We start from the raw sequence: 25,617 nt of genomic DNA on the forward strand, positions 1-25,617 counted from the left end.
TAGCTGACAATGAATAATATTTTGACTACGATTTCCATGGTTAAAAAGCTTATTGGGTGTTCTGTAATGAGTCTTTTTAATGGCATTAATGAAAGAAGATAGTGTTGGTAAACTCCTAATATGGTATGGTAAACTATTCCGTAATTTAATTGTAGATGGAAAATAACTATTCATATATGATGTGGTCCTCGTCTGAGGAATAAGAAAAGTAAGACCATCATTGTTTCCTAATGAATATGAGGTTTGGGGTGGAACACAAGGTCTTAGAAGATCTTGAAGGTACTGTGGTGCTAACCCATACACTATTTTGTAAAATAATATTAATTTATGTACTTTCCTTCTGTCAGATAATGTATTCCAACCCAATTCATCATATAAAAGTGATCTTGATGAGTTCACTCTCATTCCTGTAATAATTCTTGCAGCAGTAATTTGAACTTCTTCCAATAAAGATGACTCCTTTTCATTACAATTATCCCAGACAACATCACCATATTCTAAAACTGGTCTAATAAATGACATATATATTTTAATTAGCGCATCTCGACAGAGGGAATATTTTAACATTCGTAGAACATTTAATCGTTTACATGCTTTTTCATAAGTAATCTGTATGTGAGATTTCCAATTGGCATCACACTGAAAATTTAGTCCCAAATGTGTGTGATTGTTCGATGGTTCAATCAATGGGCCATTTAATCCAAATTTAACATTGGGATGAGAAAAATGATTTCTGGAAAAATTTACATTCACTGTTTTCTTAGGGTTAAAATCAACTTTCCATTGTTTTGACCAATGATCCAACTTTTCTAAATCATTAATGAGTTTGCAGCACTGACAATGTCATTATCAACAATAATGTAAAGTGAAGTATCATCAGCAAATAAGCGGACATTATTTGTTAAATTTGAGGAAATATCATTTATATATAATAAAAATAAGAAGGGACCTAGGACAGATCCTTGGGGGACACCTGCACTAGTTGGTCTAAGAGTTGATGTATAACCATCAAGAACCACCCTTTGTCTTCTATTTACTAAATAGTTTTTGACCCAATTTAAGATTTGATCTGATATTCCAATTTCCTTTAGTTTAAATATAATGCCTTCATGCCAGACCCTATCAAAAGCTTTAGAAATATCACAAAACACAAACCGTACATCCCGACCTTTATCAAGGTTGGATATAATAGTATTATAAATTTCCACCAACTGATTACTGGTTGAGTCACCAGTTTGAAAAGCAGACTGGAACTTATATAGTATATCATTCTCAAGTATATAGTTGTGCAGATGCTTGACAATAATTTTTTCTAATGACTTGAGGTGAAACACCATCAGGACCTGATGGCTTACATATATTGATGATTTGTAACTGGTCTAAGACTTCATTTTCTGTAATTCTAAATGTTTCCATATGATGGAAGGGGGGACCTGGTCCATGGGGTGGTAAATCAGGCTCATCGTTACTGCAAGAGATATCTGTAAAGAATTTGTTTATGGCATTGGCCTTGTCTATGGGATGAAACAGCGTTTGGCCATCGACCTTAAGAGGAGGTGTTGGCTTATGTTTATTGTTTAGTTTGGATAATGATTTCACTATTCTCCACCAATTACCATATATAAGGGATAATCAACTTGGTATTGATGAATAATGTGCTAAGTAAAAGCATTAGCCTGTTTATTTGTAAAATGAAGTGGTAGAATGACTTGTTTACTCAGTGGTTTTTAGTCGAAATATTCAGTTAATCTCTAAACCTGATAGTCAATTTATATCTTTGTCTTGTGCAACATAACATACAATTTATTACAATTTTTACAACTGTATATTTTAAACACCATTCCATGAATCCGTGGTAATTTTATATTCAGGTGACCTTTAAGGCCTTCAGGCCTCTTGTCGATTTAAGCTCGTATATTTTATCATTCCCTTCACAGGGGCAGTTCTATCGCTGGCATCGTCATTGGAATAATTGTGGTTGTCGCCATTCTGGTCTTTGTTTGTGTCCTCATTAAAAAACACCAGACTAGGAGAGCAGGAAGGGTGTTGAACAGCGTCCCTGCCACCACAGTCACCACCGTACACCAGGGACCACCACCACCACAACCACCACAAGGTATTTTGGAGATTTTTGCGGAACAGCATTGCGGAACGTGTCTTTAATATAGTTACAAAAATAATACCTTAATGCAATGGATTGATACTAGTATCAGTCGGAAACAGCTGAAGTTAGGTGGGGGCTCAAATTTGGAGGACAAGCGATTCACGTATTTTATAAACTTTAAAAGGGTGGTTGATTAAATATTTCACAAATTTGTTTATTTAACTTTAATTTCCTAAATTGCAATTTCGATCATATTCTTAGAAAGTCATAAGATCTTAAGTTCTTGAGACATCTTACATTACATTTCAGGAATTGGTTATGGTGGTCCTGGGATGTCCCAGCCGTACAACCCTAACGCAGGCTACCCTCCTCCCGGTCCCCCTACCTATCCACCCCCTCCGGGCCCGGGGGCTGGTTACCCGCCACCAAGTTATCCCCCACCGAAATACTAGACGTGGGTCAAGAGACTTCTCAATCCCACTATATTGCAACAAAATAGATGTTATCTTGTCATAGAAAATCATAAAACAAATTTAGGAAAATTTAATTTAGGGGCCAAAACTCACTTACAAAGTTGTCCTACATGGTTTCTACAGTTTATATGTACTGATTTGGTATCATTGATGACCTTTGATGCAATTTCATGTTTGTCAATTTTGAATTAAAACTTTGAAAAAAACTGAAATGAAGTAAATGTTTAATAAAATTTCTAAATGCGAGATATTATATAAAAATAATATGAATCTCATATCATGTATAATGTTGTTTAATTTTATAGTATGTTATATTTGTTTTGTTGTTTTATCCATAAGTCGTATAAAATATCCTAGTTTTTGCTGTATTTTTCTTTTAATATTTCACAATTTTATGTACAACTTATGTTGAAAAAGCGGATATTTCTGATGTCATAAAGCAATTGGTGGGGAAAATTTGTATTAAGTAATTATAGTTATAGTTATTTTACAGCTCCCTCTCATAGATCCATTTTAAGATCTATATATGATACCAATTAATAAAATAAATATAAAAATAAATACTTTTTACATGGTTATTTTCGTCCTGTGGTATTTTCGCTCTTTTACATTTGCTAACAATTTTGCCCCGTTTTTAATTCGCCCTGTCACAGTTCTGATTAAAATTTTATATTGTGTTATTTGAGTTCACCCTGTTTTAAATTCGCCAACTTGTAACAAGGGCAAAAGGCGCGAAAATATCTCTGTATACAGTACTCATATGAATTTATTTGTATAATAACAAATTTATAAAATATAAAACAAAATGTATAGCGTTGTTAAATTCTATAATTCTTCTTACATATGAGCTTTAAATTCAAAACTGCACTATATGAAACATGGCATAAAGTAAGAGATTAAATATTAAAAATACCAAATTAACTTACATGTATTTATATTTAACGTCATCTGAGTCACTCAGGTGGCCTATCCGTTTTTGTTTGCCGTCGTCCGTCACGTGATAATATTTGAAGACTTTCAGCTTATTCTCTGAAACCGCGAAACCAATTTCAGTCAATTTTAGAATATGATATTGGTATTTGAAGGAGAGTAAAATTTGTGCCTAAATCAACAATATTAGTGCTATCTTTAAAAATATTCTTCTTACTCTTGTACATGCCTGATTGTTATGATTGTAATAAAAATTGAATCTTTTGCCAAAATTGTGAAGTTCATGGCTCCATGCAGGGTCAGGGGTTTTGGTGTTAGGGTGGGCAGTTGCACCCACCATTGAAATAACGACCAATACTGAAATAATTATTTCAATAGTGGTTGAGAGTGCATTTTAATACCAAACATAGTATACAACCACTATTGATATAATAATTTCAATAGTGGTTGAGAGTGCTTTTCAATAACAAACATAGTATGCAACTGCTATTAAAATACGACCATTATGGAACAATTATTTCATTATAGTGGTTGAGAGTGCATTCCAAAACCAACCATAGGTTGCTACCAGTAATAAAATAATGTTCACATTTGAAATAAAGTTTTCAATATTTTGTTTCTAAATGATGACTTCAAAAGTGATTTAAATAATTATTTTGATAGTTGCTGATAATATAACTTAAACCACATTACTAGACTTATTGAAACAACTTAACTATTTAAAAAATACAAGGATTAATTGTTCTTCATGTTATCCAACATTTTTAATTCATTTTTTGAGTTTACTATTAAAATTACGACTACTTGTGAATGATTATGTTTTTAAAAAAGTTGAAAATACGTTTCAAAAAACCACACTACCACATTTTAATCACTATTGAAATAAAACATACCATTTTAAGAGGCATTCTCTGTAATGATTTGAAATTTTATATAGGAGCTGTGGCACGCATAGTCTCAGAATTTCTCCAAACTCTCTATGATAAAAGTCATTGATAATCTAAACTGAAATCAGGCAAAAATTGGTTGCTATGTTTTATAGTTACCATGGCAACATGTCTTAAAGTTCTAAAAATGCCATTTTTTAACATGTTTAGAGTCCCATAGTTAACATTTGCGGCAAAAGAAATAATTGGCAATGACTGTTTCCAAAAGGTGAAGGTCAGATGTCTCAAATGCATGAAAAACATGTTTGGTAAATCAACTATTACATACGTTACTATGGTAACAAAGTATTCAAAAGTAACAAAAATATTCATTGAATTTTATAAAGTCATACACGTAAAAATAAAAACCAATTATAGGATAAAATGTGACCAAGTAATAGAAAAAAGAGCCTTGAAACATATACCAAGAACAAAATATGATATTTTCTTTTGGTTGGCAATGGTTGCCAAGGTTTTTATACCACAGAGAGCCTTCAAAGTAACACTCTGTTTGTTTAAATCTGATCCTATCTTGTAAAAAAGCACATTTCCTCATAACTAATGATCAATTTTTAAAGATGTGGGTGTGCTCGTAGTTTTCCCATTTGAAAAAATTCAGATTAGATTCTTTATAGAGCGTTGCTATGGAAATAAACAGAAAATATATGCTTAAAAACCTGAAAAATATTTTCTTTCCTTGGATACGTACCCTTAAATGTAGATTCCCAAAACTTTTATGATTGATATTTATTAACAGCTAACCTGAATTTTAATTTTGACTATCATCCAATCTCTAAGTGGATGCAAGAAGTTGGCACACAGGGTTTAATATTGATATAAAGTTCACAAAATCGAACATTTTCCTTTCTTGGTAACCATAGCAACAGTGCTGTTTTTTTCATCAAATTTTATCAATATATGATATTCAACTTCAGTTCTAACAGATAAGTACTATTCAAGCTGAGTCCTTTAAGGTGATTCAAACCTGTCATGAAAGTAATTGGAATTTTAAAAGATGGTTACCTTCGGATAAAGGAAAAGTTTGTGGTTTAAGAAACATAAAAAAATATGTATGTTAATGCGCTCGTTTCCATGGCAACAACCTCTGAATATGCCCTTGTTTGAAAATGTAAAATCTGTGATAAAAATCCCACTGCCAGTAATTAAAAAAAGGTATCAAAAAACTTACAAATTATAATCAGAATTTATTTATTTTCATGTATAAAAAAGGGTAACAGATCAACATCATCTTGTCATTTTTACACATAGAAAGTGCATTCCAACAACATTCTACGACAGCCTGAATTTCCTCTGTCGTCTTAAAAATTGTCCATTTTTTCTTAACCTTGACAACAAAAATGGTTATAAAAACACACTAAAAGAAATTGGATATTCATTTTCTAAACTTTACTTTAAATAAGAGATATATAGCTAAGTAACAGAGGGGAGAAACTGGTATGGTCATGAGTCAAATAAAAAGATATTCTAATCCGAATTTCCTCTGGTCTATTTTAAAAAAAATTACCCCGAAATACATATATTGGCAATTGAGGCTATACAACTTAATCAAAATTAATCAATGTCAATTCATTTAATAAAACATGTTAAAAACTAACTTTAAATAACACTTTTGAAGAAAAAATAAAGTAAAATTTGAAGAATTTGAAAATTTACATTCAATTTCCGAATTTCCTATGCTTTTTTTTTAACCTTAAACTTTTGAATTGATTCTTGGCGAATTAAACAAATAACACAATCTCATGATATAAAATTTTTCATTATTTTTTAAAGGTTTTATATGTGTTATACCTGATTTAGAAAATAATACTGACATATTTGCACAGTTCAGGTGAAAAAAAGTGCACATTACAAATCCGAATTTCCTCTGAATTTTTTAAAACAACAAACCAATAATGTAAAATGTTTGCCTTAATAAAAACAAGAAATCTGTGAGCCAATGCTCACTAGTAATACCCCCGCTCTGATGTAAATAAGCACTATCATGTTAATATACACAAGTTCAATTACAGGCAGATGCACAGAAAAATATGAAGTTGACATCAGATTCATATCAAAATTAATTCCACCATATGGCATGCCTCAACAAAGAGTGTAATAAAATTTCAAGCATCTGCTATGAATAGCTAATGAGAAAACTGAAACGAAAATTTGTTATATGTGAAGCAGACAGACGCACAGACAAACAGGAAGTTGATAACCGATTTGAAAAAAAAAAATGTAGATAAACATTTGGCATACCTTAGAGAAGATTGTGTTAAAATTTCAAGCATCTACAATGAGTAGAAACTGCGATGAAAATTTGTTATGTATGAAACGGACAGATGCACAGACAAACAGAAAGTTGACATCGGATTTGAGCCAAAATGTATCCTATCATATGGCATGCCTCAGAGAAGATTGTGTTAAAATTTCAAGCAACTATGATGTGTAGTTGCTGAGAAAACTGCGACGAAAATTTGTTTCGGACGGACACACAGACAGACAGATAGACACACAAGGGTAAAACAGTATACCCCCCTCTCCTTCAGAGGGGGGGGGGATATAAAAAAAATATATATCCATGGACTGACCTTTCCCTGCCATTTAAAATAGTATATATCATATTGGAATATGGAACATAACGATATACATGTACATATGACCCAATTTCAGTAAATTAAGAATAAGATTGACGGTTTACAATCCAAATTTCCTCTTTCTGAACACACACACACACAAAAGGAATTTTTAAGATTTTTTTAATAATCTAGAAAAAACGAATGACATAAATGACAAAACACTTATATAACATTTTTGAAGAAGTTTTCCCATTATATCACAAATATAATATTTTTATCAATATGCCCTGAAAAACTGCTTAATCATGCCCGATATAGTTATGTTCCACTGGAAACAGTTATATTGCCCTCCCGAACACATTTATGTTCCCTTGCGTGCAATCATTCTGCATATTAAATATGTTGGGTTTGAAATTTACAGAGGCAGTTGTTAAGCAAATGTAAACAGTTCTGCTAAAATTAAAAAGTCTGGACAACATCTGTAATTTGTTTATTTGAATTTAGATGAATTAAATAATTTAATTGAGGAGACAAAATCCTTAAATACAACAAAGGTTATCAACTTGTCAGTAAACTGAAAACTCTCTGCCATGAAACAGGACGGGATATTTCTGAATTATACTCAACGTACATGTTTACATAGGCCTAGTGTTCAATAAATATGTTCGATGATCGATTAGGGTTCAATGATTAAAAATGTTATATACCATATATTACATGGCTTAATTCTTGGGCATTAATACCAGAATATTTGCCCCTCTGTGACAGGAAAGCCCTGGAGTGTTATGTCGCCCTCTGCTTTCGGCATTGGGCAACATAACACTCCAGGGCTTTCCTGTCACCGAGGGGCAAATATTCTGGTATGCTGCCCTTGAAGCCATGTAATATATGTATAATGTATCATTGCTTAACTTTTGCAAGCTTAAACTTAGGAATAACATAAATGGGCACACTGAATGGAAAAAAGACAGATTTAGTATTACAAAAGTTCCTCAAAAAGTATATCATTTACATGTATGCAGCAGGTCTGTTCATATAGAAGTGCTTTAAATCTTATGGGAGGTTCTGACACAAATGCTTCTTCCCTTTATTTTTCCAACTTCAATCTTGACTTTCTGTGGCTTTCAATTGGTAAAATTCTGATGAACAATAAGGTCTTTCATTGCAGCTTGAATGTAAACACCTCAGTCATGTTGACATGTGGCCAAATTCAACACAGATGAGATTCTTTGCCTGAAAAAAAATACTTTACTTCAGTTACAGCCTTATTGACAGGTGGACACATAATATACATGTGATAATGTAACATCTTTTAAAAAATTACCTATTACTGACTGATTATTGATATTCTAATAGTAATAGTTCCAATGAAATAAAAATAGCATGATACTTACAAAATAATATTTACATTCCACATGTATTTAGCCTATGAAATGCATAGAATTTGGGGCATATAATACAACATTACATTGACAGTAAGCTCAAAAGGTAAATATTAAGTTTTTTCAATTTTATGTTTATGTCACAAACCTTGAATACCATGCAACATCATATGGGAAAATGAAAATTCACTCTCAAATTGAAGAGTTTAACATTCATTTAGTAGATTTGGCATGGCTCTTTCATTAATTTAAACTTACCCCAGGGATAATACAAAGGATTTTGAATTACATTAATTTTGCAGATGATACAGGGAGTTAAAATATGCTGTATTCTTTGAATTCGCCCAACCGAGGTCAGGGTGAAAGGGGCAACAATAAAACAGGGTGAAAATTCCGATATACAGTAATATGTACATTTTATCAGTCTGACATGTACTATAATTATTTTAGCAAGTTCACCTTTTAAAATTTGAAATGTTTATCAATTTAGAATTATAATTTTTTCATACCCAGCCAGATGGTTTAAGCATCACAGTTGTCTTTTAGCACATCTGGATCAAAGGGATTATACTGCAAAGTGTTGACTCAGGTTGTACATTTTGACTGCTTACTGATGGAAACTCCAGTCTGTTCCTTTGGCGGTTATTAAAAACCTATCGAGAAAACAAATCACTTATCTGACAGTATTCAACTTACATGTGAATTTCATAGACTTCTCTGAAAATTTTATAGACCTTCCTTTTTATAAATTACTTCCGAACAAAAACTAATAAATGAATGTGTGCTGTAAACAAGAACTTAGAATCAGTGTCCTCAATAATGTTTCATAAAATGAGAATACATGTAATATAATAATTGGTCAACTGTTTTTTTTTTTCTTTTTTTGTTTTTTTTTTTACAAAAAGACTTTTTATCATGTTATTTTACACTGCGTGTCATTACATCAAGTTTGTAGGAAAGACATCAACTCATATTTTAAAAATTATAAACATGGGAGCTATTTTTTTCAGTCACTCAATGACAAATCATGAAATGTGCATGATTTTTTGCTATTTTCTCATGCGTGTGAATAAATTCAATATTGTTTTAAAGGACAAGTACAAAATATCTTTATCACGAGAATAAGAACTCACTGCATCAATGGTGTCATTCTCATTGACTCATTCTACATGTTCTATGCACTGCCCATAGCAGCCATGTGAATTTTTTTCCCTTCATTATCGAGATGAGACAAAAGCGTACATAGATCATATTATACTTCTGCATTTACTCGATTAGCTAACCTTTCATCATGATGTAAATAAACTGTGTCTTCTTAGAAGACATTACGTACTAAACATAGTGAACAAGAAGGCTCGGTTGGAACGTTTTGTTGGATTTACCTGAAAATCATGGTGTACATCTTGATCTTGTCGTGCAGGTTGTACCTAGAAATAAAATCGCCTGAACGGTTGTTGCAAGGTACCAAACAGCATAGATCAGTACACTTCTTGGATACAAAAACAACCGAATAAAGTGTTTTTTCTTTGAAAATAAAAGAGACTGTCTCTCTGTCAACATGGTGGCGGAAAACGGCCAGGGAATTGTCGTAAATTCCTAATGTCGGAAGAAGACTCGAAAAGCCAATGTTGAATGATTTTATCAGAATTCTATTGAACATTACTTTATTTGTCTATCAAATCGTTGCTTGTGGTCCATCAAATTACTTTTATAACAAAATGAGACGTAATTATTAGTATCACGACATCAGCAGTGATCAGCCTATTTTCAGCAGTTCGAGTTGCGCGGTAGATTTGATTTCGTAACGTTCGAATCACCTTAATTTGTTTCTTGATTATATGGCAATTTAATGCCCTGTTCACACGGAGAGTTTAATTCGCAGTAAATTAATGCGAAGTAAACTAATGCGAATTAAAATAATGCGAATTAAATTGCGTTCACACGGCAGCTAATTCGAAGCAAACTAATGCGAATTAAAATTTTACTTCTGCAGCCCGGCGTCAGCACGGCTATTATGACGTCATTTGCAGATCACGTCACCTTATGCAGAAGCAGATCCATTTGACGTAATGGCAAAATGTCTGTATGCACATTTTGATGATTAACAAAATTTTCCTTAGTTTTTCACTCACACACAAGTACCTATAGCTGACCACCGACAAGTGGCATTTGACTAAATTTTGCCATTACGCATGCGTCAGAATTTAATTCGAATTAGCTTCGCTTAGCGTTCACACGGAGCTAATGCGAAGTAATTTAATGCGCAGTAAACTAATTCGAATTAAACTAATTCGCATTAAATTCTCCGTGTGAACGCTAAGCGAAGCTAATTCGCAGTAAACTTACGTTTAATTCGAATTAAACTCTCCGTGTGAACAGGGCATAATTCTGAATGCAGCGAAAAATAATTCACTTTTAAGCACTGGTACTTTGTTTCCATGGTAACACTGCAAAGTAGCAATTATACCCAATTTTTCTTATGGTTTTGGTGTTGCAAGGTCCTAAGGATGCATATTTGCCAGTCTTGAGTTTTCATGTTTTTCCTCAAAACAGTAGCATTAACCCAATCTTAGTTACTGGTTTTGCATGGTTACACTGTGTTACCATGGCAACCATAAAAGTTATTTATAGAATAATATTGCTTATACTTATATACTTTAGATCAAACATTTTCATTGTTTTTCTTAAGTCGTTGATTGAGTTTGAGCATGTAACACCTACCATTAGTGAATACGGAGTGTTTTTCAGCATACTTCAGCATTTTAAATGTATTCCAAATGTACCCTTGGTTACCACTTACTTAGAGATATATCCTAAACAGTTTCTTTACAGTATAAGTGACATCAAGGTGTCATGTTTTTGTGAGAATGGTTTGTTTGCTTTTTCTAGATTTTATTAAGCCACTGTCAAGATTTAAAGTGCCTGAAAATCTCGATTTTTCAAACTTTTCCGGCTGTTGCCATAGCAACCGAGACACTTAGCAACGAAATGTTGTTTGATATTTGTTTCTGGTGTCAAGTACTAAGCATGGGTGAAGTTTCATCAAAATCGGTGCCATGCGTGGCAACGAAGTTTAAGTGGTTACAGAGAATGTCAATTAATAAACATAATATTAACTTCCCTAGAAATTTTGCTTTTTAATGTCTTGACAAGTTACTATCCGTATTTATAGTGTAGGTAATACCATGAATATGAGCGACAATTTAGTTCTACTCTAAATTAATTTTATAAAAAATATCCACATATTCATAAGAAAGTTTGTGCACAAAATTATCTCTCCTCTTCCTTCATTTCAACGTAGTCAAAATATTCCAATTTCTATATTTACATGTTTGTATAATATTTATGATCCTTTCATTTCAAAATCAATGACAAAAATGATCTTTATATAAAAATTATTCCAAAATTACATCTAATAATTGATTGTCTGTTGGTGTTCGCTGATTCGGCCGACCATATTCAGCGGGAGCTTGCTTATAACATTTGAATTATACAATGTAGGTAGGTTAGTATGATAAAAAGTGTCCGTGGATTAATCGCAATTGATAATTAAAGAAGGAAAACAAAACTTTTGTTATATTTTTGAACTCCATCAATAATCTATTGTGATAGAAAACATAATGTGTTATTCATCTTCAGAATTGTTTTTAAATTTGTGATAGAGCTTGAAATGTGGTTTTGGTATTGAAATCATTGTCAGCAACTATCTATTAATTTAATATCTATTGGAATCCTTGTTTAAAGCACTATTGAAATCAATATTTCAATCAGTTTTGAAATTCATATGTTAATCACTATTGAATTATTTCTTTCAAAAGTGAATATTATTTCAACAAAGGTTGCAACCTATGTTTGGGATTGAAGTACACTCCAAGCCACTATTGAAATAATTATTTCAATAGTCCATGGTCGTATTTCAATAGTGATTGTGTACTATATTTGTTATTGAAATGTACTCTCAAACACTGTTGAAATAATTCTTTCAATACTAGTGGTCGTCATTTCGATAGTGGTCGCAACAGTGTGGCTTTGTTGATCATGTAGTGAAAACGCATGAATCATTTGAAAATTTTCTTCTCTGCCCCTGTCATTGGTATTTTACTAATGAGCTATGCAAAAAGTTATGAAGAAAGATGCTTCTTTCAAAATTGTGAATTTCATGGCTTACATGTACCTCTACGTTATCCTTTTTTAACCGCCTCTGTAATTTTCGAGGATCTGCGTTTAAATTAATGTCCTATGCACAAATTTAAATTGTTTGTAGATTTCTTTAGATCAGTCACACTGTTCGTTACCGTTAATTAATGTGACTTTTTCTCATTTTTGTCAAAGTCTTCCAACTATTCACTGATATGGAGGTACACACACTAGTATATAAACTACAATGAATTAATTTATTTTAAAATGGCAGATGAAGACGTGCATTTTATTTGGTAAATAAAGGGAGCCTATGACAAAAATGGTTTCAGAATCTGGTCATTAACAAGTTGGCTGTAAAATGAATAACGTCAAAACAATTATTTTTTAATGAACCTGCAAACCCAGTAAAAGGAATTTTCCAAGTACGGGCTTTTCATACATGTAGAAACTCAATAGTAATTTTTCAAACACATCAATCATTTGAAAAAAAAAAATGCTTTGAGTAAAGTTTGTCGAATATCTGTGTTTGTATATGTGGTTTTATATTTAATAATAAAAGTTAATGAATGGTTTATATAATAAACTTTTCCTTCAAGTTGTAAATGAACATTAGATATAAGTCGAAAAATAATTTTCGTCTTCACAATAAATTTATTTATCGACAAAAGTCACATATATCGTCCTACATGACAGTTGGTTTTCTTCTAAAGATCTCTATTAATGTGTAAGTATTTTAAATTGTCGTTTTTTATTTTAGTTTACTCATGTATGAATGCTTATAAATGGGTATCATGTGCACGATTCTATTGTGAGGTAAATCGGATTAAAAGTTACTGTACTAAATGAATTCTGTCACTAAATCAGCTCGAGCCAGGAACGATACAAGATGGCGGCGACCCTAAGCCTGGGAATCTGGATTTTTCTTCTATCTATATGTAAGCAAAGATTATATCTACAATCATTTAATTTCTATATTAAACGATTTATTTGCAAGGACCTGGACTACTTAAAGTTGTGTTATAGAATTTAGGATATATTTTAATTTGTTTAATACATTTCGTAATCGTTAAAACATAAAATTCTACTTATTATCAAACCGGCACTATAGTTTTACTTTATCCTCAAAATAATTACTTAATGTATTTTAATTTATTAGGAAATACAATGAAAAGGCACACCACATTAGTTTTCACCCAAATTAAACATATATTCGTTCTTTTTAAAGAGAAAAAAAACCCTTACAAATCAATGGATTACACAGTACAGCAAGATATTAAATTTAAACACTCTGGATTATATTAACTATTATAATACTTTTCAAGTGTCAGAAATGAAATAGTACGTTTCTTAGACTGCTTGACCAACCATTTTAAAGAAATTAGTTATCAATTTATAAAAATTTAAACAAATTCAAACATGGAGATGGATTACATTGAGCAGCTCCCTTATACTGAAGCAAAATTAATCAAATACATGTATATGACGTTCATTCAAATTTATTTAGTTGAAAGTATCATAAATATGTGAAGTAATAATACTAGTATATAAATGTTGAGTGGTAATTCAAAAAGATATGAAGACGATGATCAGAAATGAAGCTAAAAAATCTATTTATTTCAGGCCAGCATGTCGCCGAGGCTGGTTATTACTGCTACTATTCATACTACTACTACTCCTATAGATGTAGTTATTACTCCTATTACGTTGGGTGAGTAGAATTTCTATCGATATTACGTAAATAACTTTTTGTTTATGATAGTTTTTTGTAGTTACATTCTGGACTCTATTAAAATAAAAAACAACTACCGTGTCTGGTCATTATTTCTTTTTATGCGGTTTGGGCATCAGCAACATGCACAGTACACAAGGGTTGTATTGGGATAAGAATCAGAGTATACAGAGGCTGTATGGGCATATGAATCAAGGGCTGTATTGGCATAAAAATTGGGCAGTATGGGCATATAAATCAAAATACACAGGGGCTGTTTTGGCATATGAATAAAAATACACAGATTTTTTATTAGAGTACAAAAGAGCTGTATGGGCATTAGATTCAGAGTACTCAGGGATTAAATGGGCATAAGCTTCAGAGTACACAGGGATTATATGGGCATAAGATTCAGAGTACACAGGGGTTGTATGAGCATAAGCAACAGAATACTGGTAGATCAGCAAAGTTTCCACTCGCTATTTTTATATATTTTACTGAAATCATAAAACTTTCAACTAACAATCGAACCACTTTTACAATGTTTTTTTTTTTAATTTTGATATCCATTCTTTGGTGTGCGAAAGTCTAGAAGGTTCAAGAAAAAAATGGAAAATGAAAGTTAAGGACTGATGAAGTAATAAATTAATGGCCCTCTATCGGCAAGTGGTGGCGTGTCCACATAACTTAAAATTCTCGAAAAAGACGGTAAACAACAAACAGATGACTGCTTTTAAATTTCTCTCAACAGAAGCGACGCTGGGTCCATCGCTGGAATCATCATTGGAATGATAGTAGTCACAGCCGTCATTGTTGTCGTCTGCATCATCATAAAAAAGAAACAGGCTGCAAGAACGGGAAGGGTGATGAACAACATCCCTGTAACTACAGTCACCACCGTGCATCAGGCACCACCGCCACCAGGTATTTATGGAAAGATCGTCTGATTAGTATTTTTATCAGAATGAATTTTTTAACATTAAGGATTGTCATTAATTTGAGATGAAATGTGTGTGTGTGTGTAAAGGGGGGGGGGGAGGTGTCAAAAAATTTCAAATGAAATCCAAATTCTAGAATTTTGAAAATGTGTTCTTTGATTATTTCACTCAAAACTATTTTATACTGTAAGGAATTTGAAATTTTGATCTTATCTGTATATTCTTGCTTTTACGCAAATAGAGCCTATATTTGAACACATTTTTCTAGCTTTACATTAAAAGCTTCCCAGCTCTCTTCTAATTTAATACATGTGTTCAATACAATAATGTCCCCATCACCTCACCGTCCAAAACTGTTATTAATCTAATGATATGAGTTTTAATTTTTCAGCTGGATACGGATACGGTGGTCCCGGAATGTCGCAGCCACCCAACCCTAATGCTGGGTACCCACCTCCCCCAAATACTTATCCACCCCCTCCAGGCCCCGGGGCTGGCTACCCGCCTCCGGCGTACCCTCCACCTAAATACTAGACCAATGGAGCACGACACAACCGAAGACAAGCTGGATTTTCAGGAAATAGAACGTCATATAACGTATATTTTCTCCTAGTTATCTCCCTTGGCTGCCATCTTGATGGCCAACATAGTAATTTTCCTCTTTTTCTAATCAAATTTTGGAGATGTAGCAAGGAATATTTCAGGAAAAATATTCATGGAAAAATGTGAAATAAAGGAGGCTCTAACAAATTTATATTTTTTGGAAAAACAATGCTTCTTACTCTACAATCGCAAGTTTATAAATTTCGAGTTCGGTTGAATAATGAAGGAATATAAGCATGTTGACCCCAACATGGCGGCCAAAGGAAGTAGCTCTGTATATTTGGGCGTACTGAAAACTATCTCTTCTTCACACCTTGATTGTCAAAGCTCTATTTCAAACGTGGACATTTTGTCGAGTACTTTATTTTGATTTTATTTTGTCAGAATCTTATTACCTGGTAATCAGGACGACTAAATCTTGACATGAAGTATTGTATTATGAATTTGCTGTTTTGTTTTTTGTTGTATTGTATGTGCATTATCAATTAAACTTGTTTCATGTTGAAATACCTTTACTGTTATAAAAAAAAAGAAGGACTCTCCATTTCAATACAACAGAAAATCCTTATTTTTGTAAGACCTTTAAATGATCTGTTGTAAAGCATTCATCATTTGCATGCCTTGGTTGTGAGGATTGAGGGTGGTGTTCATGACCATGGGTGGAGTTGCACTCTATCTAGAAAGAAGTGAGGATGTTTCGCTGAAATTGTCATTTTCCTGTCTTATCATAAAGGGAAAAGTTTTTAGATGTTGCATAAAATATATTGGCTTTACATAATATCGAGCTGGTTTGTAATTTTGTTAAATGTCCGAGTTCGATTTTAATGGTTTACAAATGCCAAACAATATAAAGTGGATTTTTAGATATAATTTTGATCTTGAAATTGTAGAAAGATCTATATAAAATCGTATCTTAAATGAAATGCAATGTTAACTAAAGTGAAATTCATTTATTCCAAGGAATTACAATTTTTTTAATCTTACAAAGGTCGATCGACGTGTAACGCACACGAAGATAATGAAACTAGTCCATAAAAATGAAACTAATTTTCATTCATGTCCAGTTCACTTTATCAGTTCGATATTCTCGACATCGCAATAACGACAATGTTGACACGATATTGTGATTAGATTGTCTACATTTTTTTTTATTTATTATGAAAACATTGCAGTGTACACGATGTTGATGCGATATCCCTTTTACAACGTCTACATTTTTATAATTTTTTCACTGTATGTCAACATTGTCGACTTCGCAATGTAAACAATGTTAATGCAATATCGCGTTTCTTTCGTCTACATTGTTATTGTTTCTATATGAAGACATCGCAATGTAAACAATGTTGATGCGATATCGCGTGTACATCGTCTACATTGTTTTTATTTCTACATTGTATGTCGACATCGTCGACATCGCAATGTAAACAGTGTTGAAACGATATCGCGTTTACATCGTCTACATTGGTCTTGTTTCTACCTGTCGACATCGTCGACATCGCAATGTAAACAATGTCGATGCGATATTGCTTTAAATACCGGTATACCGGTATTATTTCTATTGTGAAGGAAAATAATATACGTCACTTATATAATATGATGTTATGCGTTAAATGTGTTGTCAACAATTAAACCAAGATAGATAAATATAAAAGGAAACGTAATGTTGACATGATGTCGACTTCATATAGGCCAACACAAATATGTAGACAAGAGAATAAGATTGCAATATTCACACAATATCGACCAACGTGGCTGTGTCGACGATGTGAGCGATGTAAACAAGATTTTTTGAAAAGGGCAATGTTGACAAGATGTTGACTCGATATCGACCAACACTGCGATGTCAACGATGTGAACGATGTAAACAAGAAAAGGAAGAAGGGCAATGTTGACACAATGTCGACTCGATATCGACCAACATTGCGATGTCGACGATGTGAACGATGTGAACAACAGAAAACGGGAAGGCAATGTTTACATGGTGTGGACTCATTATCGCTTAAGAAAGTAAAATATAGAGAGATAAACAAAGGTATTATATCCAGCATTGTCATGTTGAATATGTTATGATATTAGGAGGACTGGTACTTCACTGCGATGTCGACAATATCGAAAAAACATCGTGCACTGGACGTACCTCCTAATTTTCTTTGAAATTTTGTGTGGCTTCTCCTTTCAATAAAATATGAAAAAATTATCACACAAGATGAGGAGCCACGTGCACTGATTAGCCAAAAAGTCCAAACTGTGGTTTGGGTATAGTTAGCTACATGCACGTAGCAGGGTTACACAGAACTAGGTACATGTATAATTAAAACTTGTTACATAACAAAATCAATAAAATGACAAATATTGGATATGAATAATACATGTCACGTAAAGGTTATTTTTTGTATTTTATATAAATAATAACTTATATAAGCCAATGCAAAATCATTGTCCAAAATGAATGTCGTCTATATCATAACTGGATATAATTTGATCAGTTGTTTCGATGCCGCTGTGTTTCGCGTTGAGAAACTAAAATTTTACAACTTTTCAAAAAACAAAAAGACATCTTGGTCGAAGTCATAGTTTTAGATTCATGCCTGATGAAAAGCATGGTCAAAATTTCTTCGTTATACTGTATACGTATTTCAACCTCAATTCTTCCGATTGTTGAGCTATACCGCGTAGAACTACATCTGTGTAAGCTGAAAGGTTTAACTTTAAGAATACTAGTCTAGTATTTTTAGAAGAATTCTTTGTTTGGAAGTTTAAATCACCAATCGGAGTATGTGAACAAATTTCAAAATGGTTTCAAATGACTTAATTCCAAGTTGTTTCTAAATGATTTAAACTCAATCAAGCATATTTTTCTAGATTTAATGTCCAAACAACTTCCAAGTTGTTTCCCAATATTTGTTAACTAAAGATAACAATGAAAATGTAATAAATATAAAAAGCTAAAAGCTATATTTCTTTGGCAACCTTTAATGTTAACTTTCATTTTTATTAAAACAGACATGCATCCTGGTAAAATGGTATACTGTAAAAATAAAGATATAAATAGAATTTCAATTTATTTATTGCACTTACAAATATTATTATTTATTTTGTAATAATAATGACAATTGTACTTAACTGAATCAACTTTACTAACACCAAGAGGAGAACTTGTAAGTTGTAAAAGCTTGTTTCTCGTCCATTTGTGTTATACAATAACAAAGTACATGTATATTCATATTGTGTAAAAAATTTTAAATAAAAAAAATTACAGAATTTTCACTGATATATTTTGCAATATTCAAAACAAGTCACGATGAAAGAATGTCAAAAATTCAAGTATTTCCGGAGTACATGAATTAACAAATTTAAAGTGTTTCGAGATGAATAAAAAAATCTTCATATACATGTAATATTGATACGTTTCAAACACATTCAGCCATAATCAATCTAATAGTCATGTTGTTTTATAAAGAAAAGTAAAAAGCATACCAAAGGAAAACAAACGAAAAAAGAATACCGAAAACTGTCCATTGACAAGCTATCCAAAGCACTACACCTGTATTATGCAATTTTGAATTATTAATCCCTGATTTTTCAAGAGGCCATAAATAATCATGACTAAAGCAAGTGTAAAGTGACTTTAACAAAATATATACACAACCCTCATGTACTTATGATGAATGTTTACTCTTTTCTGATTGTTACACTCATTCGAAATACACAAAGAAATTTAAAGCGTGTCCATTTCACATAAAAAATATGGTTGGAGATATAGTCATTATTTGTCTTGCGCATTTGAGTTTAAATTTTTCTTGTGACCCCCAGTTGGACCATTTTGCAATTACTGGGACTCCTACAAACTAGCCACCGATTAGTTTTGATCATCTTTTCCAATCTATTACATTGGAATAAGAGTAAATATGGGGAAAATAGGAATTCTACCTGCACCAAGCCTAGGATTGCTCATCTCCTTGATGTGTACATGTGAGTTTTTTTAATTACTAAATTTTCAATTATTCGTATCGTTCCTAAGTTGTAAAATAAATTTCAATATTAGGCTTATTGGTATATTAAAGTTATTTGCACTATGTTTTTGTCTCACCATTATAGGACAATGTCATTATCTTATAATTACTTAAATCATGAACTCCGTGGACAGAGTGTGTCCAAAACAGGTGATTGAAGCTTTACATTGAAATATAAGGGATAGATTCTGTAACAATCTTCTTCTCGAGAACCCCTGGGTCAGAAGAGAGATAAGAAGGTGGTACAATATAGAATTCTGAGGTCGTGTAAATTCTGAAATAGTTCAAATCATGTCCAATATTATTTCCTATTTCATGGTTCACTTTGGAATGGGAAATAATATTGGGACACATATCTTTTTCGGATTATAAATTTGAAGGAGAACAATGGGGCTTAAGATTCTGAGCCGAGCACTGTATCCCATGTCAAAAACCTCTTGTCTTGATAAATATAGCGATCATATATTACAATTGTAATACTTTTCAAGAGTTACCAGGCATTTAAAAATCCCGAAGTTGCTATGATTGTATCATAGCCTTGCCACTCTTGTCTTTGAATGTTATAAATAGACAAAATGCACTCATATCAAATCAAATTTAATTTTCCCTCTCTTCACTCAACGCTTCTTGATAAATAAAAAAAATGTTAAAGCCAGGGTAATCATTTTTACAGGCAATTCAATGTGCACTAGAACACTCTAGTTTCAGATAATTAGTGTGATAATTTTCAGTTTTTATCATAAATGATATTCAGTATAAAGAATAGTCCATATATTCTCTATAAATAGAAAAGTCGACAAAGTTGATATAAGCTCTTCGAAAAATATTGACGGTCAATTTTTATTCGCTATTGACCGGAAAAGTTTTTCCGACTAGATTTTGATTTAAATTCTGATCGGAAAACGTAATGATACTGTCGCGATTTCTTAAACCAGAATATAAGGAACAAAAGAATCGCTAGCACTAGATCTACAGTCCAGATGCTGATAATTTATTTAAGAAATTCTAATTTTATTGATTCGTTTTTATAGAACAAAACAATTATTGACTGTGTTTTGGGGCAACATTAATTATGTTAGCCTCCTCGGAATGAAAAAAATTGTCCTCTCCTCCGCGTCGGGCAATATTTTATCCTTTGGAGGCTAGCATAGTCAATGATGCCCTCAATATATGAATATCATTGCAATTGAAATGAATAAACTTTGATATAACTTTTCCTTTTTCACAGATTTTCAGACCGTGTCCGGTTCCTACTGTTATTATTCATCGTACTATGCCTATTACTACTGCACGACTCTTTATACTAGTACCTATACCACGTAAGTATCAATATAAAATTACAGAGTGTACATTGTACGTAAAAAAATCTTTGGACTCTATCTCTAACGACGACTCATTGAAAGATATTTTTTCAAGCGTTGAAACCATGTAGATACTGTTTTTGCTATCTTACCTAAAAGGTTCTTGATTTTGCTTACTACTGCGCCAACATTAACTTCTTCACTTTATATCTTTCATGATTCGATTTTTTTCGTTATTGCTTCCATTCCCAGTATGATATCATATAATCTCTCTCTCCTCTCTGTGTGTGTGTGGGGGGGGGGGCGTGTGGGTGCAAGGGTGTGTGAGAGGGTGTTTGTGTGAGATTGTTTTCAAATTAGCAACCCTTCTAGCTTCCATCCTTCCAGTTTCTTCAATTCTCAATATCATTATGGAAACATTCAGTAAAAGTGCCCCTGTAACTTATTTCTTATGAAATAATGCATTTGTTTTATAACAGAGATGGCGGAGTGATTGCGGGGGCGATTGTTGGGGCTATCTTTGTTACTGTAGTGATTGTAGTAGTGGTCATTATAGTATGTAAGAAACAAGCGGCGACTCGAGGCCGTGTGATTAACACCACGCCAAGCACCACAGTCACCACCGTGCAACAACCGCCACCACCGCCAGCAGGTGACGTCATACATTTCCTTCTAAAAACATTTACAAATTTACTTAGAGCTATTATTTAGCCAGTGATTATTTTCCCTATTTGCAAGACATTGTTGTTTTCATTTTTTTTCTAAATAAATACACAAAATTCAATATAAATAAGGCTCCTGTTTCTTCTATCAAAAATGTTATATATCAATTTAATGATAATATTGGTTTAATTTTTCAGGCGGATATGGATACGGTGGTCCGGGAATGTCGCAGCCACCCAACCCTAATGCTGGGTACCCACCTCCCCCAAATAACTATCCACCCCCTCCAGGCCCCGGGGCTGGCTACCCACCTCCGGCCTACCCTCCGACTAAATACTAGACCCACGAAACACAACACCAATGAAGATGCGTGGGTCCTCTGGAAATACTTTATCTTTTGATTTTTTTATGTTCTGAATCAAAAAACTTTGTTTTTTATGCTTGAATTCTGTAAAGCACTTTGTATTCACGATTTCTTTATTTCAGTCCTTTAATGCGCCAGTCTTTTCGCAAATACTTTATTCTCGTACTTTTTGTTATGTATTAAAAGAAACATAAAGTATCTTAGAAATCCCCACTCTGTGTGAAAATTAACCAAATTCAGCCTAGTTAATGAGAACACAAAAAAAAGGTTTCACGAAAGTACATTCATGTACCAGTATGTCTAATAATTTAATTTTTGTCAGATATTTCAACCAGTCATGACGACTAAACCTTGTTTGGAAAAAAAATCTATACAATCAAGTTATTTTAGGAGTAAAAATTTCATGTTTGAAAAAGTACCACTGAAAGTTTCATGGTTTTTATTACTGTATGTATGTTAGATTTGATTCGTTCACTTTCTGTTGTTGCAAACTTTATCAAATGAGTACTGTCCTGTATTTCGATGTATTTATCGTTTTATATGAATTGTTTATGTTTGAGAGAACAAGTTTGTGTTGATATACTGTCTATGCTTTTAAATAGTAAATATTTTATTAAAGCATTTCTATTTAATTAATATCTTAGTATAAGAATCCTTTTTTGTTTTGGAATACACCAATTGCAATCTTTTGCATATATCGTAGTTTTATGGGGTCTGCATTAAGACCCACGACTTTCACCAGCCCTTATACCAAATATCAATATTAATTTTGCATATCTCTAGCTCGCTGGTCTGAAAAAAATGGATCTGCACCTAGATTACTAGCAGACCAAAAAGACAATGCTCCTTTTTTTCAAGGTCGGCAATGGGGAAAATACAGGTATACTGAAAATTGCACTACCAAAGCTTGATGGTCCCCCACCCACATCCCATTCCCGGGACCTCTAGCCACTGAATTATTTTCTTTATCCACTTATTCTGTGCTGACTTTCTTGATAGAAAAGCATGTCGTTTATTACAATGACCTTATTAAACTTACAGCGTCTAGATTTCACGTTTGTCTTCTTGGTACACTAAGCCGAAAAATACATAGAAATTTAAAGGGTGTCCATTTTACATATAAAATATGGTTGGAGGTATGGTCATTGTTTGTTTTACGAATTTGATTTAATTTTTCCCTGTGACCTACAAAAGGACAATTTGAAACTATGGAACATCGATAAACAATCAACTGATCAGTTTTCAGACATCTTCATAATTGTTTTTTTTCCTCTTTGGAACTGGAATGAAAATAATGGAAGTTGGAAATTTATCTCTAACAAGTATTTGGCTGCTCACCTTTTTATTGTGTACATGTAAGTTTTTTTATTTCTATTTTAAAATAAATTATTCATATCCTTCATAAGCTGTAAAATAACTTTTGATATAAGACTATTTTTTTTTTTTAATTTTAAATTTCTATACATATACTATGTTTTTGTCCATGTCCTTTAGTTATATCGTTTGAGTGTTCATATATAAAACGTCTTGGAGGGAAATTTGCATTACATAGGGCTTACAAAAGTTACTTTCCTAACTTAAATTATTAGAAGTGACAATTCCATCATTTTATCTATCAAAGCAAAAAAAAAAAAAAAAAAAAAAAAAAAACCACAGTCACGCACAATGAAAATTTGACAAGTATAAATTTCTTTTTAAAAAATAAATGTTCACTGGTCATGCAGCTTTTTCAAGGATTTTGTCCGTTTAATAAACATTTACATGTAGCGACAATGTCTACATTTTAATTAACAGTTAATCATAAACCATGTTTTAAATTTTGTAACACCCCCCCCCCTCTCTTAGTAAATTCAACATTTACAACACAAAAATAACTTTACAAAAGAAAACGAGGCTTTATAAAAATCTAAAGACAACAATGATAGCATTCAGATTTAGTATTCTGAGTTTAAATTGTTTCGCAAGGTAATACTTTTGTAACTTGTGAATTTTTTTTTTATTGTGACCGGTCGCCAGGGAATGCTCACTACTCCATGGCATCTAATCCCACCTCTGATCGTTTGCTCCGCTCCTTTTTTGTAATGTTTGATTGACTTTTGAGCTTGAATACCGTTCATTATCTCAGTACTGTACTTCTCATTATAAAGCACAAAATTTGAAGAGGATATAAAGGGGGGGGGGGGGCAATTTAATATAAAAAAAATTAAAAAAAAAAAAAAACCAATAGGCAGATATACCCCTCTTGTCAAGCTGGGTTATGATAAATAGGCTTTTATAGATTTTTTTCTGTTTTCCAGTTTTCCAAACAGTATCCGGTTCCTACTGTTTCTATTCCTACTATTATTCCTATTACTACTGCTACTATACCTATACCACGTGAGTAAACACTTCCATTTCATGTCGGATACATGTATTCTTTTTTCAAATTATGTATCTACAAAAAAATATATTTTAAAAATTCCTTTGGAAAAAAGTAACCATAGACTAATCATAAATTTCGATACATTTTTATAACAGAGGCTACGATGTGATTGGTGGAGCGATTGCTGGGGCTATCGTTTGTACGGGAATTGTGGTTTTTGTGATCATTGTAATATGCAAGAAACAAGCGGCGAATCGAACACGAGTGACTAATATTACACCAAGCACCACCGTCACCACTGTACACCAACCGCCACCACCAGCAGGTGACGTCATAGTTTATTCTTATTTCAGATATTTTCCTAATTGATGAAAGAGAATATTTAGCCAGGGACTTTTTAAATTTGCAATAAATGACCTTTGAAATAAAACATTTTTCTCTCCCTCAAAAATTTGTTGAGCTAACAAAGATATTGTTGAAGATTTTTTCTGTGAAATTTTTGCAAAATTTTCTATACTAATAACTTTAGATTTAACATACTAGTATTTAGACTTCTTTATTTTCCCTAGGAATTTTTGATAAAGCATACATTGTTGTATATTTTAACATACAGGTAGTCACACATAGGTATTAATTTCTGAAGCTTTCAGATTCATTTATTACTTTATTTTTTAAATATTATTATAATTTTTTTAGGTGGGATGTATAATATGCCCCCACCACCAGCCTATGAAAGTAACCCCGCCTACCCCCCAGGACAGTACCCACCGCCGCCCCCACCACCCACGGGAGCTGTATACCCACCACCAAATCCACCGCCAAATCAGTACGGAATGGCGCCGTACTGAACACAGGCCTAGGACTATGAAAATACTAGTGATTTATACATTGTATGTGTTTGATGAACTGGGAAATTGGTTTGCTTAATAGAATGTGTCTGGTGTGAAATACTGAAAATACTCATCACTGTAAATCGTATCTTTAAATTTGATTAAAACTTTATACCTTCAAACCGGATCGGAAGGTAATTTTGATTAAAATGACCACATACTTTTTTTATCGAAAGCAATAAAAAATATATTTATGTCTGATTACGTTTTGCTCATCAGTTTATGTTAACGACAATATAAA

At 32.5% G+C, this 25,617-nt stretch overlaps 4 protein-coding genes and 1 long non-coding RNA gene across 5 annotated transcripts; 4 read left to right on the forward strand and 1 right to left on the reverse strand.

Annotated features, from left to right (window-relative positions):
• Window positions 1–1,937: 1,937 nt before the first annotated feature.
• On the forward strand, window positions 1,938–2,556 carry LOC134251759 (cysteine and tyrosine-rich protein 1-like; the record flags this gene model as incomplete). Its single annotated transcript, XM_062734173.1, has 2 exons — window positions 1,938–2,116; window positions 2,414–2,556. Coding segments are annotated over 2 exons (322 nt in total), but the record flags the coding sequence as incomplete, so codon positions are not given.
• A 5,273-nt stretch (window positions 2,557–7,829) lies between these two features.
• Window positions 7,830–10,173, reverse strand: LOC134251756 (uncharacterized). The gene is made up of 3 exons (XR_009988812.1): window positions 9,777–10,173; window positions 8,904–9,047; window positions 7,830–8,245 (listed from the first exon to the last, which is right to left on the reverse strand). It is a non-coding gene; the product is annotated as an uncharacterized LOC134251756 (long non-coding RNA).
• Window positions 10,174–13,406: 3,233 nt separating this feature from the next.
• Window positions 13,407–15,719, forward strand: LOC134251761 (cysteine and tyrosine-rich protein 1-like). The gene is made up of 4 exons (XM_062734174.1): window positions 13,407–13,469; window positions 14,155–14,242; window positions 14,994–15,166; window positions 15,572–15,719. The coding sequence occupies exons 1-4, from the start codon at window positions 13,421–13,423 to the stop codon at window positions 15,712–15,714; spliced, it is 453 nt and encodes a 150-aa protein (XP_062590158.1). The 5' UTR covers window positions 13,407–13,420; the 3' UTR covers window positions 15,715–15,719.
• A 5,837-nt stretch (window positions 15,720–21,556) lies between these two features.
• On the forward strand, window positions 21,557–22,100 carry LOC134251762 (cysteine and tyrosine-rich protein 1-like). The gene is made up of 2 exons (XM_062734175.1): window positions 21,557–21,749; window positions 21,958–22,100. The coding sequence occupies exons 1-2, from the start codon at window positions 21,557–21,559 to the stop codon at window positions 22,098–22,100; spliced, it is 336 nt and encodes a 111-aa protein (XP_062590159.1).
• Window positions 22,101–23,250: 1,150 nt separating this feature from the next.
• Window positions 23,251–25,334, forward strand: LOC134251763 (cysteine and tyrosine-rich protein 1-like). Its single transcript, XM_062734177.1, has 4 exons — window positions 23,251–23,260; window positions 24,422–24,500; window positions 24,642–24,811; window positions 25,183–25,334. Exons 1-4 carry the CDS (start codon window positions 23,251–23,253, stop codon window positions 25,332–25,334), a joined length of 411 nt encoding a protein of 136 aa, XP_062590161.1.
• The last annotated feature ends 283 nt before the right edge of the window (window positions 25,335–25,617 follow it).

Source organism: Saccostrea cucullata, unplaced genomic scaffold (genome assembly GCF_032062105.1).
Source record: "Saccostrea cucullata isolate Sc308-1 unplaced genomic scaffold, CSIRO_AGI_Scuc_v1 ctg4108, whole genome shotgun sequence".
In the NCBI taxonomy this organism is placed as follows: Eukaryota; Metazoa; Mollusca; class Bivalvia; order Ostreida; family Ostreidae; genus Saccostrea; species Saccostrea cuccullata.

Bases quoted from the DNA above. Each gene is read 5' to 3' on its own strand.
- LOC134251761 (XM_062734174.1), top strand. From the start codon at position 13,421: ATGGCGGCGACCCTAAGCCTGGGAATCTGGATTTTTCTTCTATCTATA. The intron at 13,470-14,154 runs GTAAGCAAAGAT...TATTTATTTCAG, and splicing joins GATTTTTCTTCTATCTATAT to GCCAGCATGTCGCCGAGGCT. The intron at 15,167-15,571 runs GTATTTATGGAA...TTAATTTTTCAG, and splicing joins TCAGGCACCACCGCCACCAG to CTGGATACGGATACGGTGGT.
- LOC134251762 (XM_062734175.1), top strand. From the start codon at position 21,557: ATGCATTTGTTTTATAACAGAGATGGCGGAGTGATTGCGGGGGCGATT. The intron at 21,750-21,957 runs GTGACGTCATAC...TTAATTTTTCAG, and splicing joins ACCGCCACCACCGCCAGCAG to GCGGATATGGATACGGTGGT.
- LOC134251763 (XM_062734177.1), top strand. The intron at 24,501-24,641 runs GTGAGTAAACAC...TTTTTATAACAG, and splicing joins TGCTACTATACCTATACCAC to AGGCTACGATGTGATTGGTG. The intron at 24,812-25,182 runs GTGACGTCATAG...TAATTTTTTTAG, and splicing joins CCAACCGCCACCACCAGCAG to GTGGGATGTATAATATGCCC.